Source organism: Gracilinanus agilis, chromosome 4, assembly GCF_016433145.1.
Source record: "Gracilinanus agilis isolate LMUSP501 chromosome 4, AgileGrace, whole genome shotgun sequence".
Classification (NCBI taxonomy): Eukaryota; Metazoa; Chordata; class Mammalia; order Didelphimorphia; family Didelphidae; genus Gracilinanus; species Gracilinanus agilis.
Genome location: NC_058133.1, coordinates 109533890 through 109555334, shown reverse-complemented (window position 1 = coordinate 109555334; position 21445 = coordinate 109533890). Strand labels below are relative to the sequence as shown.

At 45.3% G+C, this 21445-nt stretch overlaps 1 protein-coding gene across 1 annotated transcript in view; it reads right to left on the bottom strand.

Moving 5' to 3' along the window:
- The window catches only part of MFSD4A (major facilitator superfamily domain containing 4A), a 101950-nt gene extending 81554 nt beyond the window's left edge, over positions 1-20396 (bottom strand). Inside the window, exon 1 of the mRNA XM_044674934.1 lies at positions 20167-20396. Coding sequence (XP_044530869.1) covers positions 20167-20396 — 230 coding nt within the window. The remainder of the gene's footprint in view (positions 1-20166) is intronic.
- Between the last annotated feature and the right edge of the window lie 1049 nt (positions 20397-21445).

The window sequence follows — 21445 nt, the reverse complement described above, 5'->3', positions numbered from 1 at the left end:
TCTCTCTCTCTGTCTCTCTCTCTCTCTCTCTCTCTCTCTCTCTCTCTCTCTCTGTCTCTCTCTCTCTCTCTCTCTCTCTCTCTCTCTCTCTCTCTCTCTCTCTCTCTCTCTCTCTCTCCTCCTGCCCCATCACTCAGCTTCCTCATCCTCTGGAGCCCAGCCAGTGTGTCCTGCCTGCAGCAATATCCCTGTCCGCTCTCCTCCAACCCTGACTCCCACACCCACCCCAGCCTGCAGGATGAGCCCGGTGCATTTCAAATTGGCAAGGATCAGAGTGACTGTGCCAAAGTCCATAGAGGAGGAAGGAAATGGAGACCAGACGGGGAGCAAGCCAGTGAGAGTGGGCGGGATTAGGAGCTACCCTGCAACTCAGCTTCTGGGCTTCCCCAACATGAACCAGCCTCTCCCCTCCCTTCACACTCCTGTCTGACCCCCAACCCGTGGATGCGCAGTTTCTGGGTTAGCCAAGTGCAGGTGGTGCTGCCCCTTGTTCTTCCTGCTTGGGGGCCCACCTGACAAATCATATGATGGCAGGGGTCAGGAGGGCCCTCGGAGATTCTCTAATTCAATAACAGTTCAAGGAAAAGAGGGAGGCCCAGAAAGAGCCTTTTCAAAGTCACCAGGAGTGGGTAGCAGAAATGGGAATAATTCAGGTCTAACTTAAATCTCCTGACACGTGACCCAATGATCTTGCAGTGGGCGAAGGGGCCAGGGATGCCGAAGGAGAGATCTCAAAGTCCCTCTTCTCACCTCGGTCCTGGCAGAGGCCATTTAGGGCAAATAGCAGAGTGGGCAATAGAACTGCCCTGTGGCAGTCTGGGATGGTGGGAACCAGGAGGAGGTCATGGACAGAGCCACACTCCTCACAGCCAGGTGTGGGAAATGAGGAAGGAGGGCGAGGCAGAGGCCCAGAGGATCAGAGGACTTCATGCTAGGAGATGTAGAATTCTACCTCTCTCATCTTAAGATGTGGAAACAATGCCAGGATGGTGAAAGAACTAAAGTCAGTTAAGAATCAGGATTTGAACTCAAGTCCCTTGACTATGGATCCAAGGATCTCTCTGCCCAATGAAGGAAGGGGCCCGTTCTGGAAACACAGCCCATATTCTGGAACCTGAGACTGACTCAAGTTAAATATTAACAACCTCAGACAGAAGGAGAGAAAAGTTGAAGTTCTATTGCTTTTGGAATCCCAATAGGAGGGCTAAGATGGGAGGATGGGTCTGGGGAGTAGAGGGTGAAAAGGATGAGATTGGAATACAACCCACCTCACACTGTCCCAGAACATAGCTGCTGGCCAGAGTGGACAGCATGGAGCCCCCTAGCCCGCTGCATTTGCTGTGGGACCTTGTACTTTTCTTGACTTCTCTGGGCCCTTATTTTCTGTTTATTTAATAGCTTATCTCAGGTGTGCACTTATGATATGCGTGGAAGGTGCAGGGCTCCCTCCTTGAACCTGGGTGCTGAAGGGAGACACATCAAAGGCTACCCAGATGGTCTCTGAAGGCATGTGGCAGGGTACAGCCTCTAGACTGGTGGCATTGACTCCTAGGGTTCTAACTCGCCCAGATCATGTGTACCCATTGGGGGAGGGGACTCCTGTGCATCTGGACCCAAGCTAGGGCAGCCACATTCCACCAAGAGAGCCAGCCCTCGTGTCCCATTACATTGCCATTCATCTCACGTTCTTGGCCTTTGGCTGATCGCCAATGCACTTGGGCCTTGGGAGGTACTCTAGCCCAACACAGCAGGGAGACATAGGGAACATCTTGCTATTTCTAGTGTCTCTCTTCCATTCACTAATAACTAAAACGTGAACATCCCCAGTGCTACCATTATTACTGATAATAATAATGGATTCACTGGTGGAATTGTGAGTTGGCTACAGGAGGGGGGGTGGGGGAAGGGGAGGGAAAGAACATAAATCTTGTAACCATGGAAAAATATTCTAAATGAATCAATTAAATAAAATTTTCCAAATAAATAAAATAAAATAAATAAATAATGATGGGTGCAGCCATTCGACTGGGAGGACAAGGACAGTGTGTTTCCCACCATCAAACTTCAGACCCAGGTAAGAGAGAAAAACCTGGATGAGTTTCTTCCTGGAAGAGCCAGTGGCCTGTCTCCTGGCTGAAGGCCTCACTGAGTTCTTCTTGGACCCCCAAAGTCAGTAATTGCCCCTAGGGCTAGGTCAGGGGGGAGGCAGAGTTCAAAAAGGCCTAAGGAGCATACAAATGGAGGACGGCAACTGGAGTTTCAGGTGCCTTTGAGCTGAATTTTTCCCCCTAAAACTCTTACCTTTTGTCTTAGAAGAGATATGAGTATTGGTTCCAAGGCAGAAGAGTGGTGAGGGCTAAGCAAGGGGTGAAGCCCACTTTGCCAGGATCACACAGCTGGGAAGAGTCTGAGGCCAGATTCGGACCCAGGTCCTCTTGACTCCAGACCTGGCACTCTATCCACTGAGCCACCCAGCCGCCTCACTTTGAAATGAAATTGATGACAGAAACTCTAGAGGACTGAGGACCACTTTGGGCCACCAGAATTCCTTTTGGGAATACCAGAGAATGAGGAAATCCTCAGTTTCTTGGGAGAGAAATAGTCCTTGCCCTCTGGGAGCTCCCAATCTAAAGGGAAACACTAAAAATATACTTGGTGAGAAAAGCAAAGCAGACTGAATAAATCATGAATGAATGAATAAACATTTAAAACTCAGTATGCAGGTGTGATCCTGAAAAACTGACTAGTCTTTCAGAACTAATTCACTTTTTTTGTCAAAGTATATTTTAAATGCACTAATTTTGGGGCAGCTGGGTGGCTCAGAGGATAGAGTACCAGGCCTGGAGTCAGGCGGACCTGGGTTCGAATCTGACCACAGACACTTCCTAGTCTTGATCAAGGATACCATGTAAAACCCAGTGGAATTGTGTGTCAGCTATGGTGGGGGGATGTCAGAGGGGAGGGAAAGAACATGAATCTTGTAACCATGGAAAAATATTCTAAATTAACTAAATAAAAATTTTCAAGAAAAAAAGACACTTCCTAGCTGTGTGACCCTGGGTAAGTCATTTAACCTTGTTTTCCTCAGTTTCCTCATCTGCAAGATAAGCTAGAGAAGGAAATTAAAAAACTATCACTCCAGTGAGGTCACAAAGACTTGGACATGAATGACAAACAACTGCATAGTATTGTAAAAGTGTGATCAAAGTCAAATGGGCTTAATGTAGGGAAAAGTCACTAGTTCAGAGTGGGAATAGGGGAAATTCCAGAATGAAGTGAATTCTCAGTGATTTTGAATACAAGAGAAACATGGATTGGCAACCAAAAGTTTCTAGAGCTATTTTTCCTAATGGCTCAGACAAGATACAGCATATATCACAGGACAGAAACAGGTGGGCCTTGGGTAAAGAATCTAAATTGGCAGCCCACTATCACTGAGGACTCAGGATTGCTTTCTCTTGGTGAGTGTTGCTGGAAGCTGGGTGGCTCAGTAGATTGAGAGCCAGGCCTAGAGATGGGAGGTCCTAGGTTCAAATCTGACCTCAGATACATCCCAGCTGTGTGACCCTGGGCAAGTCACTTGACCCCCATTGCCTACCCTTACCACTCTTCTTCCTTGGAGCCAATACACAGTATTGACTCCAAGACAGAAGGTAAGGGTTTTTAAAAAAAAAAGAAAGAAAGACTAATCTTCCTGACTCCAGGCATGGCACTCTATCCACTGCATCACCTAGCTGCACCAGAATCTTTACCCTGGCATTCAAAGCCCTCCATAATTTTGCTTTTTTCTTTTTAAACCCTTAACTTCTGTGTATTGGCTCCTAGGTGGAAGAGTGGTACCCAGCTGCCTCCATAATTTTGCTTTTTAGCCTTACTTTCCACTACAATTATTCTATATGCCAACCAACTTCTGTTTTATCTCTGAAGCCATTCACATGTTGCTTCTACAGTCTAGCTCAGTGGTTCCCAAACTTTTTTGGCCTACCGCCCCCTTTCCAGAAAAAATATTACTTAGCACCCCTGGAAACTATGAAACTATTTATTGAACTAAGAATAGAATGTAATACAAAAAAAGTGTGGCCATCACCGCCTCCCTGGATTGCTGCAGCACCCACCAGGGGGCGGTGGTGCCCACTTTGGGAATCACTGGTGTAGATGTTTTCTCCTTCGTTCTTCTATCCATTCTTCAAGGTGCTGTTCAAAACTCACCTATTCTCTGAAGCCTTCCCAGATTTTCCCAGTTATAAGTGAATTCTCTTTTCTGATGGTTCCCCATAAGACTCACTTTGCCATTAAAAAAAGAATAACCCTTATCTTCTGGCTTAGAATCAATACTGTGTATGGGTTTCAAGGTAGAAGAGTGGAAAGGGCTAGGTAATGGGGGCTAAGTGACTTGCCCAGGGCCTCATGGCTAGGAAGTATCTGAGGGCAGATTTGAATCCAGAACCTCCAATCTCTAGAAATGGCTCTCAATCCACTGAGCCACCTGGTAGCCTCACATTTTGTCATTTTCATTGTACTTTCACGATCTGCCCTGTACCACACAAAACCTTACTTCCTTTTCCAGATGGTAAGCTCACTGAGGACATGGCACTACTGTAGTCTTCTCTATCACACTTCTCAGCCTCCACTCCCACACTCCCAAGTACCTGGAACAGAACTTTAAATCCACAATAAATTAGTAAATGTTTATTCAGTGGATTAACTGGGGAAAGAGTCGCTAGATAATCCTTGACTGCCAGACAGGAATTTGGATTTGAAATGACGGAAATTGGGAATCACAGCAGATTCCTAATTAGAGACAATTTTAGACTAAAGAGACCACTTGAAGATTTTCCAGGATATTATTTTTTCCTAATATCTTTCTTGATTAGGCAGTTAGGCGGCACGGTAGTTAGAGCATGGTACCGGGAGTCAGGAAGCCCTGAAATCAAATCCAGTCTCAGACATTAGCTGTGTGACTCTTGGCAAGTTACCTGGCCTCTGTTTGCTCTAGTTTCTTTATCAGTAGAGTGGAGATAATAATAGAACCTACTTCCCAAGTGAGGATCAAATGAGACAATAGTTATAGAGCACTGAGGACAGTGCTGGGCAAATAGTAATCATTATAGCAATGTTAGCTATTATTAGGAGCCGTGTGACCTTGGGCAAGTCTCTTAACCTCTTGATGCCTTAGTTTCTTTATCTGTCAAATGGGAAGAATAATAACACCTGTTTTATAGAGTCATTTGAGGGTCAAATGAGTTAATCTATATAAAACACTTTACAAACCTGAAGCCCTTCAATAAATATAAGCTATGATTACAGGCTATTTAAGTTTTGCTAAGTGCTCACAACCACCCTGGATTATCAATTCCATTTATCTCCCAGGAGCTGAGGCCCAGAGAGGTGATATAACAACCAGTGAGTGTCAGGGTGTGGATTTGAACTCAAACCACCAAACTCCAAATTCTACCATCTATCCCCTGACTTTTCAGTGATATTTGTAGAACAGCTCCTTTTTTTTCAGCCAACAAGTCCCCATTTTTGGTCAGGAAAATAGACGATCACTGTATCAGTAGGAAGAAGATAGTGAAGGGGAAAAAGAAAGAAAAGATCTCAACACTTTAGTTACTAGGGAGCTCCCTTCCCTTGTCTTCCTGGGATGTCTAAGAGAGGGATCCAGCAGCTGCCTTGTGTTGTTAGATAGATCCCCAAAGGCATTGAGGGGAAAAAAAATCTAACTCTTCCCCCCAGAATTCTCCACCAAGCCCAGATAGCAAATATCCCAGGGAGAGGAAAATGAGGACTATTTCTCCTGGTAGGGAAATTCTTTTTTTTTTTTCTTTTTTTCTTTTTTTAGGCAATTGACTTTTTTTTCTTTTTTATTTTTTTAGGCAATTGACTTTTTTAGGCAAGTGACTTGTCCAGGGTCACACAGCTGGGAAGTATCTGAGGCCAGATTTGAACCTGAGACCTCCCGTCTCTAGGCCTGACTCTCAATCCACTGAGCTACCCAGCTGCCCCCAAGGGAAGTTCTTCTTAACCTCTTCCCCCTCCAGCCTATGGGATTGGTTCAAACAGAGTAGCCTGAGTTCTCCCTGAGGTCTTACCTTAAATATTTCAGCACAAATTATAAGCCTCCCCTCTTCAAAGGCCTCTCTACAATGTCTCCACCTTTTTACAAGCATTGCCCAAGGAGCCAGAGTTCATTTATGACTCCAATATTTCCTCCACACTAGAGGTGTTGAACTCTTGACCAATGGGCCTCACGTGGCCTGTAAATCTCCCCAGGGTGGCCAGATCCAGATCAAAATGTCATCAGGGAAATGTTTAACAAAATAAATAAGAAGATGATACACTATGGAAAATTTTAATTTATAGTTTTCTAGGACAAAATCCACCTCCGCCACCATGTGGGATCCATATCTCTTTGAGTTGGCCACCAGCGTTCTAGCCCTTTGCCAAGTAATGTTGTATGTACTGACCTCCCAGGCTTCCAAAGAGATGCCTTCTGCAACACAGTATTAGATAAGTAGCCATCCAGCTTTGTTTTGTTTTAAACCTTTACCATCTGGTTCAGAATCGATACTAAGTATTGGTTCCAAGGCAGAAGAGTGGTAAGAGTTAGGCAAGGGGAGTTAAGTGACTTGGCCAAGATCACACAAAACTGAACCCAGAACCTCCCATTTCCAGGTCTGACTCTCTATCCACTGAGCCACCTACCTGCCTCCCCTGCCCAGCTTTGGTTTAAAGACTTAGCAGTGAGGGGGAACCCACTACTCCTTGAGGCAAGTCTATTCCACCTTTTACATAGCTCCAGTGATTCAGGAGTTGTTTCTACATTTGTCTCAGTTGCCTCCCCCACAGCTCCCGATTCTTGCCTCTTGGGGCCCAAGTAGTCCATCAGAGAACTTTTATGGAGCCCTTACTGTATGTAGGTCAAGCACTGTGCTAAGCACTGGCGTTGCAAAGGAAGGCAAAAGACATTTCTAGCTTTCAAGAAGTTCCCAGTCCAGACATCAATGCATTGTTGGTGGAGTTGTGAACTGATCCAACCATTCTGGCTGGCAATTTGGAATCATGCTCAAAAGGCTATAAAAGAATGCCTGCCCTTTGATCCAGCCATACCATTGCTGGGTTTGTACCCCAAAGAGATCATAGATAAACAGACTTGTACGAAAATATTTATAGCTGCGCTTTTTGTGGTGGCAAAAAACTAGAAAAGGAGAGTATGCCCTTCAATTAGGGAATGGCTGAACAAAATGTGGTATATGCTGGTGATGGAATACTATTGTGCTCAAAGGAATAATAAACTGGAGGAATTCCATGTGAACTAGAAAGACCTCCAGGAATTGATGCAGAGTGAAAAGAGCTGAGCCAGGAGAACATTGTACACAGAGACCAATACACTGTGGTAAAATAGAATGTAATGGACTTCTGTACTAGCAGCAGTGCAATGACCCAGGACAATTCTGAGGGATTTATGGTAAAGAACACTACCCACATTCAGAGGAAGGACTGCAGGAGTGGAAACAGAAGAAAAACAACTGCTTGAACACATGGGTTGAGGCGAACATGATTGGGGATATAGACTCAAAACTACCACACCAATGCAACTATCAATAATATGGAAATAGGTCTTGATCAATGACACATGTTAAAACCAGTAGAGGGGGCAGCTGGGTAGCTCAGTGGATTGAGAGCCAGGCCTAGAGACGGGAGGTCCTGGGTTCAAATCCGGCCTCAGACACTTCCCAGCTGTGTGACCCTGGGCAAGTCACTTGACCCCCATTGCCTACCCTTACCACTCTTCCACCTATAAGTCAATAAACAGAAGTTAAGGGTTTAAAAACAAAACAAAACAAAAAAAATAAAAACCAGTGGAAATGTGCATCGGCCATGGTGGGGAGGGGGAAGTCGGGGGGGGGGGTGAAGGGGAAAGTAAGAGCATGAATTATTTAACCATATTAACTTTTCAAAAAAATAAATATTAACAAATGTTTAAAAAAAGAAAGAAAAGAAGATAGAGCTTACTATGTAGGTTTCTTGATAGAATGAAGCATAGATTAACAAATTTCAGAGGTAAACATTACTTATAAAGACAAAATAAACCTATAAAACAGAAAAACGTAAAAAAAAAAAAGTTCCCAGTCCAATGGAGGAGGAAATGTGCAAACGACTATTTATAAACAAGACAGAGAGAGAATAAATGGGAGAGAATAGTATGGGAACAGGGAAAGGCTTTTTGTAGCAAGCGAGATGTTTGAGAGGCCTTACAGGAAGCCAGGAGGCAGAGATGAGGAGGCAGAGAATCTCCGGAATGGGGGACAGCCAGTGACAATGCCCGGGGTCTGGAGGTGGAGAGTCTTGTTTGAGGAACAGCAAAGCGGTCAGTGTCATTAGATCAAAAAGTACACAGGTGGGAGTGAGGTGTAGGAAGACTTCGGATTATGACGGGATTAGAATGCCACAGAGGATTTTATATTTGATCCTGAAAGTTATAAGGAGTCCCTGGAGTTTATTTTATTTATTTTCTAAAAACCTTTACCTTCCAGCTTAGAATTGACACCGCGTTATCAGTTCCAAGGCAGAAGAGCACTAAGGACTAGGCAACATAAGTTAAGTGACTTGCCCAGGGTCACATAGCTAGGAAGTGACTGAGGCCTGATTTGAACCCAGGACCTCCCGTCTCTAGACCTGGCTCTAAATCCCCTGCACCACCTAGCCGCTCTCTATTTATTTATTTTTTTAAATCCTTACCTTCTTTCTGTCTTAGAGTCAATACTGTGAATTGATTCCAAGATAGAGGAGTGGTAAGGGATAGGCAATGGGGGTTAAGTTACCTGCCCAGGGCCACACAGTTAGGAAAGGTCTGAAGTCACATTTGAACCTAGGACCTCCCATCTCTAGGCCACACTCTTAATCCACTGAGCTATTAATAAATAGCTTTCTCTTAATTAATAGTATCTCTTCCCCAGGCTAAGCATACTTTGTCCTTGAGCCCATGACCACTCAGTTTTTCGGCTGGCACAGGACTATAAATCCCGGCGGGCAGGTAGGTGGCACAGTGGACAGAGTGCTGGGCCTGGAGGCAGGAAAACTCATCTTCCTGAATTCAAATCTGGCCTCAGACATTTACTAGCTGTGCGACTTTGGGCAAGTCACTTAACTTGCCCACTAGACACACTAGAGACAGAAATGACAAGCCACTGCAGTATCTTTGCCAAGAAAATCCAAAATAGGGTCACCAGAGGGGAAAATGACTAGACAGAATAAATCTTGGTACTGAGCTCTAGAAATACAAAGACAAACGTGACTCCTCAGACCTTATTTTCTAATGAGAAGACAATATGTGTATGATGTGACTACAATATAATGATGGGAGGGTGTCCAGTGAGAATAGCTTAGGAAAAGCTAGGAAGAGACTCCAGGTGGAAGCTGGTGCTTGAGTTGAATGTTGAAGGAGACTCAGGATTGAAGAGACATCCAGGACAAAGGCATGGAGATGAGACATGGAGTGTTCTGTGTGCAAAACATTGAGAAAAGGGCAGCTACATAGCACAGTGGATAGAACACCAGGGTTGGAGATAGCTCAAGTTCAAATTTAGTCTCAGACACTTCCCAGCTGTGTGACCCTGAGCAAGTCACTTAACCCTCTTTGCCTAGCCCTTACTGTTCTTCTGCCTTAGAACCAATACTAAGTATCAATTCTAGGACAGAAGGTAAGGGTTAAGGGGCTGGATCATAGAGTGTATGAAGGGGAGTAATATGTAAGAAACCTGGAAAGGTATGAAGAGGCCAAGTTGTGAAGAAGTTCAAATGACAAAAGAAATTTATGTTTAATCCTAGAGGCAATAGGGAGCCATAGGAGTTTATGGAGCATGGGAAATTACATGATCAGACTTCCTCTTTAGAAAAACCAGTTTTGCAAGTGTGTGGAGGATGCATTTGAATGAAGAGAGACTCAAATAGGAGTCTGTACAAGTCCAGATGAGAAATGATGAGAGCCTCTATGAAGGTGTTGGCCATGTGAGTCAATCAATCAATCAATAAACATATATGGCATGCCTCCTATGTGCTAAGCACTAGGGATCTAGAAAGAAGTAAAAACAACAACAACAACAACAACCCTCAAGGAGGTGAGGAGAGGAGATCAATATGAGAAATGTGATGACAAAACCAGAATATGGCAACTGATTGGCCATGTGGGGCGAGGAGAATGATGATTTGAGAAGACAGTGAGGTTTTGAACCTGGGGGGCTAAGAACGATGGACAGAGCAGAGAAGGTCGAAGGAAGAGTGGGTTTCAGCGTAAAGAGGATGAGCTGTTTTAGATGTGTGGAAGTTTCAGATGCTTTTGGAGTAGCCAGTTTAGAAAAGCCCAAGAGGGTGCTAGCGACATGAGACCAGGACTCAGGAGGATATCAGCCTGGATTTCTCAATCTGGGACACATCTTCACAGGGGCTGAACTCAAAGCCCTTCTGCGTCCCAGTCCCTCTTCTCTGGGAATTCTCCAGGTTATCAATTCTGAAATGAACCCAGTGTTCCAAATGGGATCTAGACAGAACTAGGGGGATGATCCCTTGCTTCCTAGACAATGCCTCTTTTTTTTAAACCTTTACCTTCCACCTTAGAATGAATACTGTGTATTGGTTGCAAGGCATAAGAGTGGTAAGGGCTGGGCAATGGGGGTTAAGTGACTTGCCCAAGGTTATACAGCTGAGAAGTGTCTGATGCCACATTTGAGCCAAGGATCTCCTGTTTCTAGATTTGGCTCTCAATCCACTGAGCCATCTAGCTGTCCCCTAGACATTGTCTCTTAATGCAATCTACAATCGCATTAGCTTTCTAGCCATAGAGAAATAGCACAATAGAGTAGCTAGGACACTGAATGTGGAGGCAGGAAGAGATGGGTACAAATCCCATCTCATATCTTTAATAGTGTTATGACTGAGTAAGGCATTTAGTCTCTCTGTGGCTCAGTTTCTTCATTTGAAAAATGAAGATCTTGGACCCACTGGCCTTGAAAGTCTCTTCTAGCTTTTGATCTAGATCCAGATATCTTAATGACTCAATCTGGGCAACCCCTTAACTTCTCAGATCATTTAAAAAATGGTTTTGTTTTTCCCCCTGTTACATGTAAAAACAATTTTTTAATATTCATGTTTTTTAAACCCTCACTTTCTATCTTAGAATCAATATGGTGTATTGGTTCTAAGGCAGAAGAGCAATAAGGGCTGAGCAATGGGGGTTAAGTGACTTGCCCAGGGTCACACAGCTGGGAAGTGTCTGAGGCCACATTTGAACCTAGGACCTCCCCTCTCTAGGCCTGGCTCTCAATCCACAGAGCCACCCAGCTTCCAGCAACACTCATGTTTTTAAAGTTTGAATTCCAAAATCTCTCTCTTCTTCTGACTCTCCCTCCCTGCCCCCTTCCCTCCCTGAGACAACAAGCAATCTGAGATAGATTTTACATGTGCAATCATGCAAAACAGGTTTCCATATTAGCCAGATCATTTTTTTTCTCTAGAAGAATTGCTGTTGAGCCTTGTCTCCCTCATCTTGTACTTGGGAAGCTGATTTTTTCTCCCCAGGTGTGATACTTGAAGTGATTCTTTATTTCCTTCATGAGTTTTTTATTGCACGTATGGTACATGTCGTCTTCAGTCATAGCATGGGGAATCTGGAAAACGTATGGCATGAAAGCACTGCTATAACCTACACCAGACTATTGACCACCTTGGGTGGGATGGGGAGGAAGAAAATCTGAATTGAAAAATGTCAGGAAGCAATTGTCAAAGATCATTTCTGGGGGCAGCTGGGAGGCTCAGTGGATTGCGAGCCAGGCCTTGAGACGGGAGGTCCTAGGTTCAAACCTGGCCTCAGCCACTTCCCAGCTGTGTGACCCTGGACAAGTCACTTGACCCCCACTGCCTACCTTTACCACTCTTGTGCCTTGGAGCCAATACATAGTATTGACTCCAAGACAGAAGGTGAGGATTTTTAAAAAAAGATAATTTCTACTTGTGATTGAAAAAAAAAAATTTAAAAAAATCCTTGCAGCAATTGAGGGGAAACTCAACTGGTTCAAAAGGAAGGAGTAGAGAAGATTGTGACATGGAGATGAAAACCCATCAACACTGCCACATTCCTTAGTCTAGCATTCAGAGCCCTCCCCAATTTGGGGCCAACGAACCTGCCTAGACTTTTTTTTTTAAACCCTTACCTTCCATCTTAGACTCAATATTGGTTCTAAGGCAGAAGAGTGGTAAGGACTAGGCAACTGGGGTTTGGTGACTTTTGCACAGGATCACACGGGTAAGAATTGTCTGAGGTCACATTTGAACCCAGGACCTCCCATCTTCAGGCCTGGTTCTCAATCCGCTGAGTCACCTAACTTCTTGCTCCATAGATTCTTTCCTATTATTTCCCTTCACAGATTTTCCATTGTTCTCGTTCCAGTCAAAATGAACTCCTCTTGCTTAGTTCCCATCCTTTTCTCTTCTGTCTCAATGTTTTCCCTTATCCTCTCTACATCTGAATGGATGCCTCTGCCTCTGCCAACTTCCTTTCCATCAAGGCCAATTCTCCTGCTACTTCCTACATGAAGCCTTCCCTGATCTTCCCAATGAAAGAGATTTCCTCTTGGTACATTTCTCCTAGGTGTTTGCCTGGATTTCTCTCTTGCAGTTAAAGTTCTCTCCAGTATCATAGTGATCTGTGTGCTTATTCTCATCATTAGGGTGTAAGCTCCCGGAGGGCAGGACTAGAGCCCTCTATCTTTATCATCTCAGCCCCTGGCCTGATGCCTGGTATCTATCTGTTGAATTAATGAATGAATTAGGAGGCTGATGTGGCTAGTCTGGAGGAAGAGTGAAAAAAGTTTTAGAGAAGGGGCAGCTGGGTGGCACAAGGTATAGTGTGCCAGGCCTAGAGACAGGAGGTCCTGGATTTAAATTTGACCTTAGACACTTCCTAGCTGTGTGGCCCTGGACTAGTCACTTAACCCCAATTGCCTCACCCTTACCACTCTTCTGCCTTGGAACCAATATTTAGTATTAATTCTAAGACAGAAAAATAAGGGCTTAAAAAAAAGGGCTTTCGAGATCTTGTACTTCTCTCCTTCCTCTTTAACCTAGACACAAATTCCTTTCTTCTCTCTGTCTCTGTCTCTGTCTCTCTGTGTCTTGCTCTGACTCTCTATCTCTCCCCTCTGTCTCTATCTTTCTCTCTGTCTCTGTCTCTCTCCCCATCCCTACCTCCCACAAACTACTCATTTTTCTGTTCCCATCTCAGAGAATCAGGAACCAGTCTGGGACCTCGGTTAGGCCAGGTCAGTGGGTAGATGCACCCAGTACTTGGGAAGAGGACCCAGGAAAGGAAGCCCTTCAGAGAAGCATAAAGGAAACAGTGCTTGTTTTAGAGGCAGAGGCCTTGCTTCAAATCCCAGCTCTGACACTTTTAACCTCGTGGCAAATATGACTATGAGCCTCAGTTTCCTCATCTGTAAAATGAAGGAGCTGGAAGAGATGGCCTTTGAGGTCCTTTCCAGGTCTAAATCATCAATATTATGCTTATCTTTCCCCACTAACCTTTAATCCCTGGGTTCTTGGAGATCTATTCTCTGTTGTCTCCCTTTCCAGGAATATTGGCATTCCAAAAGGAGACTTTTCAACACCCAACAGCTTTCCTCACCCAAGGGAATGAACCTTTAACTGTGAAAATTTCAGCCACTATGATATCTAGTGAGGAAGATTAAGGAGGGCTTAGAGAGCAAGGTCTGGAGTTGAGAGGGCCTGGGTTCAAATCCGACCCCAGACTTCCTAGCTGTATGACTCTGGGCAAGTCACTTAAGCCCAATTGTCCAGCCCTTTTACCTCTCTTCTGCTTTGGAACTGATGACAGAAGATAAGGCCTAAAAAAAAAAAAAATAAGGGAAGGAGAAAATTACTGGATGCAAAGTAGCCAACAGTCTAGAGGGCCTCACCGAATGACCAGCCCTGGGAGCTTTGTCCCCTTCCTCTCTGCTGGAAGCCTGTTTGTTTTTCAGTTAACCAAGGGCAAGGGCTCATTCTCACATTTTGACTTGGGGTGGCTGGGAGGAGATCCAGAATCAAAACCCTCCACTCTTGTGGGGGATCCAGGTGGCCTCAGTTCCTAGCAGGAAGTCCTGGAGCCCCACATAATTTCCTTTCCAAGATGGGTCAGAGCTCTGGCTGTGTGTGTGTGTGTGTATGTATGTGTGTGTGTGTGTGTGTGTATGTATGTGTGTGTGTGTGTGTGTGTGTGTGTATGTGTTAAGCACTTTGCTCTCTACAAAATAACAGAGGCCATTTATTTCTGTTGCAAACTGTTTTGCAGACATCTCATTTGAGTTTTGTTTTTCCTTTTAAACCCTCACCTTCCATCTTGGAATCAATACTGTATATTGCTTCCAAGGCAGAAGAGCGGTAAGGGCTAGGCAATGGGGGTTGAGTGACTCGCCCAGGGTCACACAGCTAGGAAGTGTTTGAGACCAGACTTGAACCCAGGACCTCCCATCTCTGGACCTGGCTCTCAATCCACTGAGCCACCCAGCTGCCCTTCTCATTTGAATTTTGTAGCAACTCTGAAACAAGGCTAGCAAGTATTATTATTCCTGTTTTTTCAAAAAAAGGAAACTGAGGCTTTTTCAAGTTAAATGACTCGCCCATTGTTATAAAGTTCCTGAATAGCTGAGGCAGGACTTGTACCACAGTCTTTTAGTCTCCAAGACCAGTGCTCTATCCATTATAAAACACTGCCTCTGGTACTTACCCCTGTTTCCAACTTTAGTCTGATTTGGGCTAAGGTACACACACACACACACATACACACACACACACACACACACACACACACACCCAGACACACACACACGTACATGTATAAATATACAATATATATATGCATAAATTGAAAGATAAATATAAGGGGAGCCAATTTCCCACTGTAGTAGCCACAGCCTAGACTATGAGACCCAGATTCTTTTATCCCTGCCTCTTAATATATAGGCAAGTTATTTTCCTTTCCTGGCCTCAGTTTCCTCAACTGTAAAATTAGGTGATTAAAACGAGACAATCCTTAAGGTCCTTTTCTGCTCCCAAATCCTGATTCCTGTGTGTGAGCCAGTCCCTTGAAGCTTTCTCGTGTCTGGCAGACTGTGTGTTCCTTGTTACATTGCAAGACCAGTTTTTTGGATACCATTAGTAACAATAGCTAACATTTAGATAGTGTCTTACGGTTTGCAGAGAGCTTTACAAATATTATTTCATTTTATCCTCACATCAGCCCTGGGAGGTAGGTGCTATTATCATCAGCCTCCCATCAAAGATGCGAAAACAGGCTTAGAGAAACTCTCTGAGTTTACCCAGCTAGCAAATATCTGGAGCAGGATTTTAACTCAGTTCTTCCTGATTCCAAATATGATGTTCTATTCACTGTCACCTAGATAGATGGCAGATTAACTCCTTTTTTTTTTTTCCTTTTTGGTGACAGTAACGGTAGACCTCAACTTACGCAATAGATGTTTCAGAAAGATTTTAGGCAAATGAAATTTTTGTCAAGAAAATCATATTTTTCACTGGCTTCCATTATCGCTTCAAATATTCTTTTGCCCAGTTTCTGGTTTTTCCTCTATGGACAGTACAGGGCATGCTGAAGCTGGCTTCTAGTGACTCTCAAGGTCGGATTGTTAAATTTTCACTATGAGCATTTATTGACATCTCATTTGAGTTTTGTAGCAACTCTGGAATGAGGACAGCAAGTATTATTATTCCCATTTTTTCAAATAAGAAAACTGAGGCTTTTTCAAGTTAAATGACTTGCCCGTTGTTGTAAAGCTGGCAACTGGCTCAAAACTGGCAAATACTACAAATCAGGGATCGATTTGTTTTGTTGATTATTTAGGCGTAAGCAAATAAAGGAGAAAAATATTAAGAATTCCGGTTAGACTTAAAAGTGAGTTGGGCCATACTTTTTTTTTTTAATCTTCTAGAGAGCTGGTTAGTAAATATTTAATTTACCAGCATAACATTGAGTATAGCCTATGTAAACTTGCCTTAAGTTTCTCTACTTCTTTAGCCCTTAATAAAAAACATTCCAAAGCTGGTTTCTGTTTTTCTTTTCTTTTTTATTTACATACAGAAGCAACTTTTTCACAACCGTTTTCTGATATTTTGTGATTCAGATTGTCTTCCTCCTTCCTTTCCTCCCCTCTCACTTCCATGAGGCCATAAATAGTCTGATATAGGTTATACCAGTGCTCTCATGTAATACATATTTCCATAGGGACTGATTTGTAAAGGACCTCTCTCCCCTTTTTAATCCCTTAAAGTCCTTACTTTCCATCTTAGAATCAATATTGTTTATTGGTTCTAAGACAGAAGAGTAGTAAGGGCTAGGCAATGGGGGTTAAGTGACTTGCCCAGGGTCACACAGCTAGGAAGCGCTGAGGTCTCGGGACCTCTCTAGTCATGGCTCTCAAACCACTGAGCCACCTAGCTGTCTCCTCTCTTTCCCTTTTATCCTCTGGCATAAGATTTCCTTTAATAATATGAAAAATCAATCACTCCTATGCTGGCATTTTCATAAAGTAAGGCAGACCTGTAGGCACACCCCAGTTTCCTTCTCCATCAACAAAAACAACTACTTGGGCCAATTCAGTGAGATTTGGATGTTTCTCCTGTTCCTCCATTCTCCCTCTGGGGAAGACTCCGTATAGGTCTCTCTCCTGTTGAGTAAATCAGCTCATGCCCTGGATAGCCCCAGTGTCCTTTGGGAGAGAGCTCTATCTACAGCTTCCTTCACAGACCAGTCCTTTGGACCAAGGTTTCGATGGTCTAGAGGACCTCAGTCATGGACTGGGGTTGAGGAAATCTGGGTAAAATAGTACTACCATCCCCAGACTTGTTGGGTGATACGAAGTAAGTCACTCCACTTTTTTGGTCTTGGTTTCCTCATATGTATTGTCCACTTGAAATCTGGAGACCCCAAATTTGCCCCCCCAGGTGAATTCACCCCAAAGGAGGTCTCAGACTCACCAGTTTCAGACTGAATACTAGATCTTAAGGTAGATCTAAATCAAATGTGAAGTACCCTTTTGTCTTAGTAGTTTCTCCCACTGTCCTCTTCCAGGTAGCTCAGCCCTTGGCTGGACCCTCCCTTTTGTATTCATTGTAAAGCATCAGCCTCTCCCTGTCTCTTGGACTTCTCATTTCTTTGTAGCCACTTGTAAAGTCAATCAATCATATTTCCCTATCAATAGTTCCCCAAAAGGTATATATATTCGATTGTTCTTTGGAGGCTCATCTGGTGCCATGATCCTCTCAGAGCTACTGCTGCCAGAGTGCCAGAGCCTTTGGCTCTGTGTGGCAGCCAAAATATCGAGCACTATCTCTTTCCTGATTAAAGGCTTGGTTTTTCCCAGGTTAACAGTATCAAAAAAGAAGAATCGAATCCATGAACACCAACACACACACACACACACACACACACACACACACACACACACACACACACATGCACACACACCCCATCAGTAGATCTTTTGGGGGATCCTCTGTTGAGTAGAAAAGACTTCATCACTACCAGGCAGTCAGCATGTTGCAGGGGAAACTGGACTTGGGGTGAGAGGTCCTGAGTTTGAATCATGACTACTACACAGTGCCCCTGTGGTCTAGAGTGAATCACTTCATGACTGTGGACCTCAGTTTATTCAATCTGTAAAATGAGCAGGTTGGAGATCCCTTCTAGCTCTGACAATTGAGATATTTCCCCGAGTAGGTTCCAAGGAGGCATTTTAAGGCTACGGAGGGGGTTAGCACAAGAAGAAAATAAGATGTTTCCCTCGTCCTGGAACAGTCATATCAGAAGGGGGAGCAGAACCCTGGCATCCAGAACAAAAGATCTCAATATCATATGAGCAACCACATGGCAAACTGTTCCCTCCCTTCCTGGACTAGGAAGTCAAGGCTCTAGGCTCTGCTCTTTCACTAAGTCCTTACGTGACCTTGGATAAGTAACCTGTAAACATTCCCAGTCCCTCTCAAAGTCATGTGTCCTCTCTGGACCTTAGTGCCCACAAGCTGAAAAGTTGGGTGGTTGGTCTAGATGACTGATTTTTCTTTGAATGAAAAAGTATTGTTTTGTTTTTGTATTCTCTTCATTTCCAAATACATCCCTTCCCCCATTCCCCACACACAGTCTTTCACTGTAACAAAGGGTAAAAAAAGAAAGGGATGAGGAGAGAGCAGTTCTACCAAACTAGTCAACATCACAGGGCAACGGAAAGAACAATGAAGCTGGGAGCTTTGAGCCCTGAGTTCAGGTGTGACGATTAACTACCGGTCATGAAGCTGGCAAGTCACTTTATCTCTATAGGCTGGTGTATAGAAGGGGTAGAGGATCTGTGAGGATCCTTTCCAGATCGAAATCTGTGGTCCAGTGACCCCCAGGCTGTTACAGGGTTGCCCTGAGGAGCCTGATCAGTGTATGCATTATTCTGTACACTTGGTAGACATCACCCATCCCTTCTCAGCTCTGTCAAAGGAAGGATGTGCTCCTCAGGGCCAAGTTTGACTCTTAGAATTAAATAGCAGTCTTTGATTTTTGTTTTTTGGTTCTGCTTGGTTTTATTTCTTCCATTTTCACTGCAGTGAGTTGAGTGATTTCTAAGGGCCCTCTGGGCTCGAATACTGAGGATTCTCTGCAGATCAGAATCTCTCCCTTCCCCCACCCCAACCACCAACCTAGCCTAATGGGGGTCACCCCAGGTATCTAGGCGGGACAGAAGGATTTTTCTATTCCCTCTATCCCCCTACCCCGGCCAAAGAGTCTTCTCCCTGTCCCTAACCACCAACCCAGCCTAATGGGGGTCACCCCAGGTATCTAGGTGGGAAGGAGGGATTTTCTATTCCCTCTATCCCCCCACCCTGGCCAAAGGCCGGGTATTCTCCAAAAGAGAGATCCCATGATGAACAATGTGAAAATATGTTCTGCACGAAAATACATGTATAACCCAGATCGAATGGTCTGCCAGCACCAGGAGGGGGAAGGGAAGGGAAGGAGTGAGACAGTTTGGACCATATCACTTAGGAAAACTTGTGTGGAAATTTGTTATTACATGCAATTGGTAATTAATAAATAAAAATACCAAGAAGAGAGACCCAAATGGAGAAGTTCTGTCAGGCTCTGAAAGAGGTAAAGGATAGGGGCACAAAGTGCAGCTTATCACCGTGGGGCCCCAGGGACATGGATTTTCGTCAAGGAGACTTGCTTTATGACTTGGGACTGTCTGGAGGGAGGGGTGCAAGCTGGCACCTCCCTTCCACCTGCCCCTCAGCTGACACTTTCGGCTTTGCCAGCCTCTCATGACACAGAACTATAGAATGTTATAGCTGGAAGGTAGTTCAACCTCCTCATTTACAGGTCTCTTTAAAATTCACTTCTGGCAGCAGGTAGGTAGGTAGCTACAAAAACCTAGATCCAGCTTGTGGGGCCGGTGACCTCATTCAGATTCCCGCTCCCCCCCTCCCTCCATTCGGTACACTGAAAATCCCATCACTACCACCCCGCCATCTCCCCCCTCCCCCGCCAAAGCCTCAGGTGGGGATGGGAGGGTGGAAAACTGGTTTTAACCACACTAGTGAGATCAAGAGAATAAATAATCCAAAAGTCACCTTGGGAGCTCCCAATATTTCAGCTAGAAAGGGATACATTTCTGGGGATAGTGGGGATAGGCGAGGGAGCCATAGAGACTAGAAACAACTGGAACAGCTGGAGGGAAGAGCAGCAGAAGTGTCAGAAAACAGGGGGCAACCTGCAGCCTCCAAGGCATGGGGGAAGAGAAAGGAGATGGAGGAAGAAAACAGTAAAGAGAATTAGAGAAGACTGGTACTCACTGAAAGGGGGCCTTAGAAGATCTAGCCCCAACCCCCCATTTTTAAAGAGCATCGAAAAGGCTGAGGACTTGCTTATGGTCCCCAGGTGGCACTGACTGGGATTCGAACCCAAATCATCTGACTTCCGACCCAGGGCTCTTTTCCTCCGCACTTAGGAAACTGAGAAGGGGAAGAGAGAGAATAGATGGGGAGAGGGAGGGTCAGGGAAGGAGAGAAGGGGGAGGGTTAGAGATGGAGCGGGAGGGAGGAGGGCTCATTACTCACGTCCTCTTGAAGATGCCCCCCAGAGCGCTGCCCAGCAAAAGACAGAACTGCTGCGAGAAGAAAACCCAGGAGATCTGGGGCAGCGAGCTGTGGGTCTGGCAGCGTAAGTCGGACACCGTGGGCCCCAGGAAGCCCGTGCAGAGGCCGAAGCTGAAGAAGACGCTCCAGTAGGTGAGCGTGGGCTGCAGGTTGCGGCGGAACAAGCCCGAGATGTGGCCGTGACAGCCCATGGCACTGCTTCCCTGTCTCCCCCGCCTGCCCCGGCCCGACTCCCAGGGCTGCCAGCTAAGAGCGCCGAGAGCCTGGGGGGAGGAGCCGGGGTAGCCCAGGGGGCCGGAGCTCGCCCCGCCCACGAGCCCCGTAGGGCCTGGGGCTGGGAGGGGGTAGAATGCGGGTGGCGTGGAACTCTTCCTGGGGCTGTCCCTAACCCCGCATTCTGTCCCGCTCCTTCCTGGTGCTGGCGAAAGGCCCGCCCCGCTCCCTTCCAGGATCCGCAGACTAAGCGAACGACAAAACTAAACAGGACTCTGGAGATCCTCATTTTACAGATGGGGAAACTGAGGCCCAGAGACGCGAAGTAGCTTGCCTACGGACACACAGCTCATTAATAACAGAGACGATCCAGAGCCCAGTTGCCCTTGGATCTCTCCGAACGTTGTATTTGGCCTTGGACACATTCCCCTAGTAGAAGAGGGTGAGCTCCTTCGCGAGGAGAGCTTGATTGCTGCCTTTCTTTTACTTCGCTTTGCGAAGTCCGTGCATCAGAAAGGCTTTTTGAGTTGAGGTTCAGCCCAGGTGACTCTTTCTGCAGCCCCAAAGTTGAGAGGGTCCTTAAAAGCCGTCCGGAATCTGAGGAAACTGAGGCATAAGTAGATGGGAGGGGGTTGGGTACGCATGCATTAGCCTGGCAGGAGAATCCAGAGAACCCACGTCTCCAACTACTAGCTTTGAGTGAGGCAGCCTTAAAATAAAGCAGGAGCATTTTAGGCCGATCCCCTAGTCCCATGGGGACGCTCAGGGAGTGCAGGAGCCTGCTAGTGCAGCTAGCTACAGGGCCCTTTAGAATCCAGAAAGCCTACATCCCATCCCTGAAAGGGGACCCAATGCCCCTGCTCCCTTTCCCCACACTCGGGGATTGGAAAGGAATGGAAGGGAAGGGAAGGGGAAAATGGACATGAATTTAGGCTTCCTTCTCTCTTTGTCATTCCCCTCCTCAAGAATAGAAAGCAGGGCAAAGGCACTAGAATGGTGCCCTTGGGTGGGAAAGTATCCATTTTTC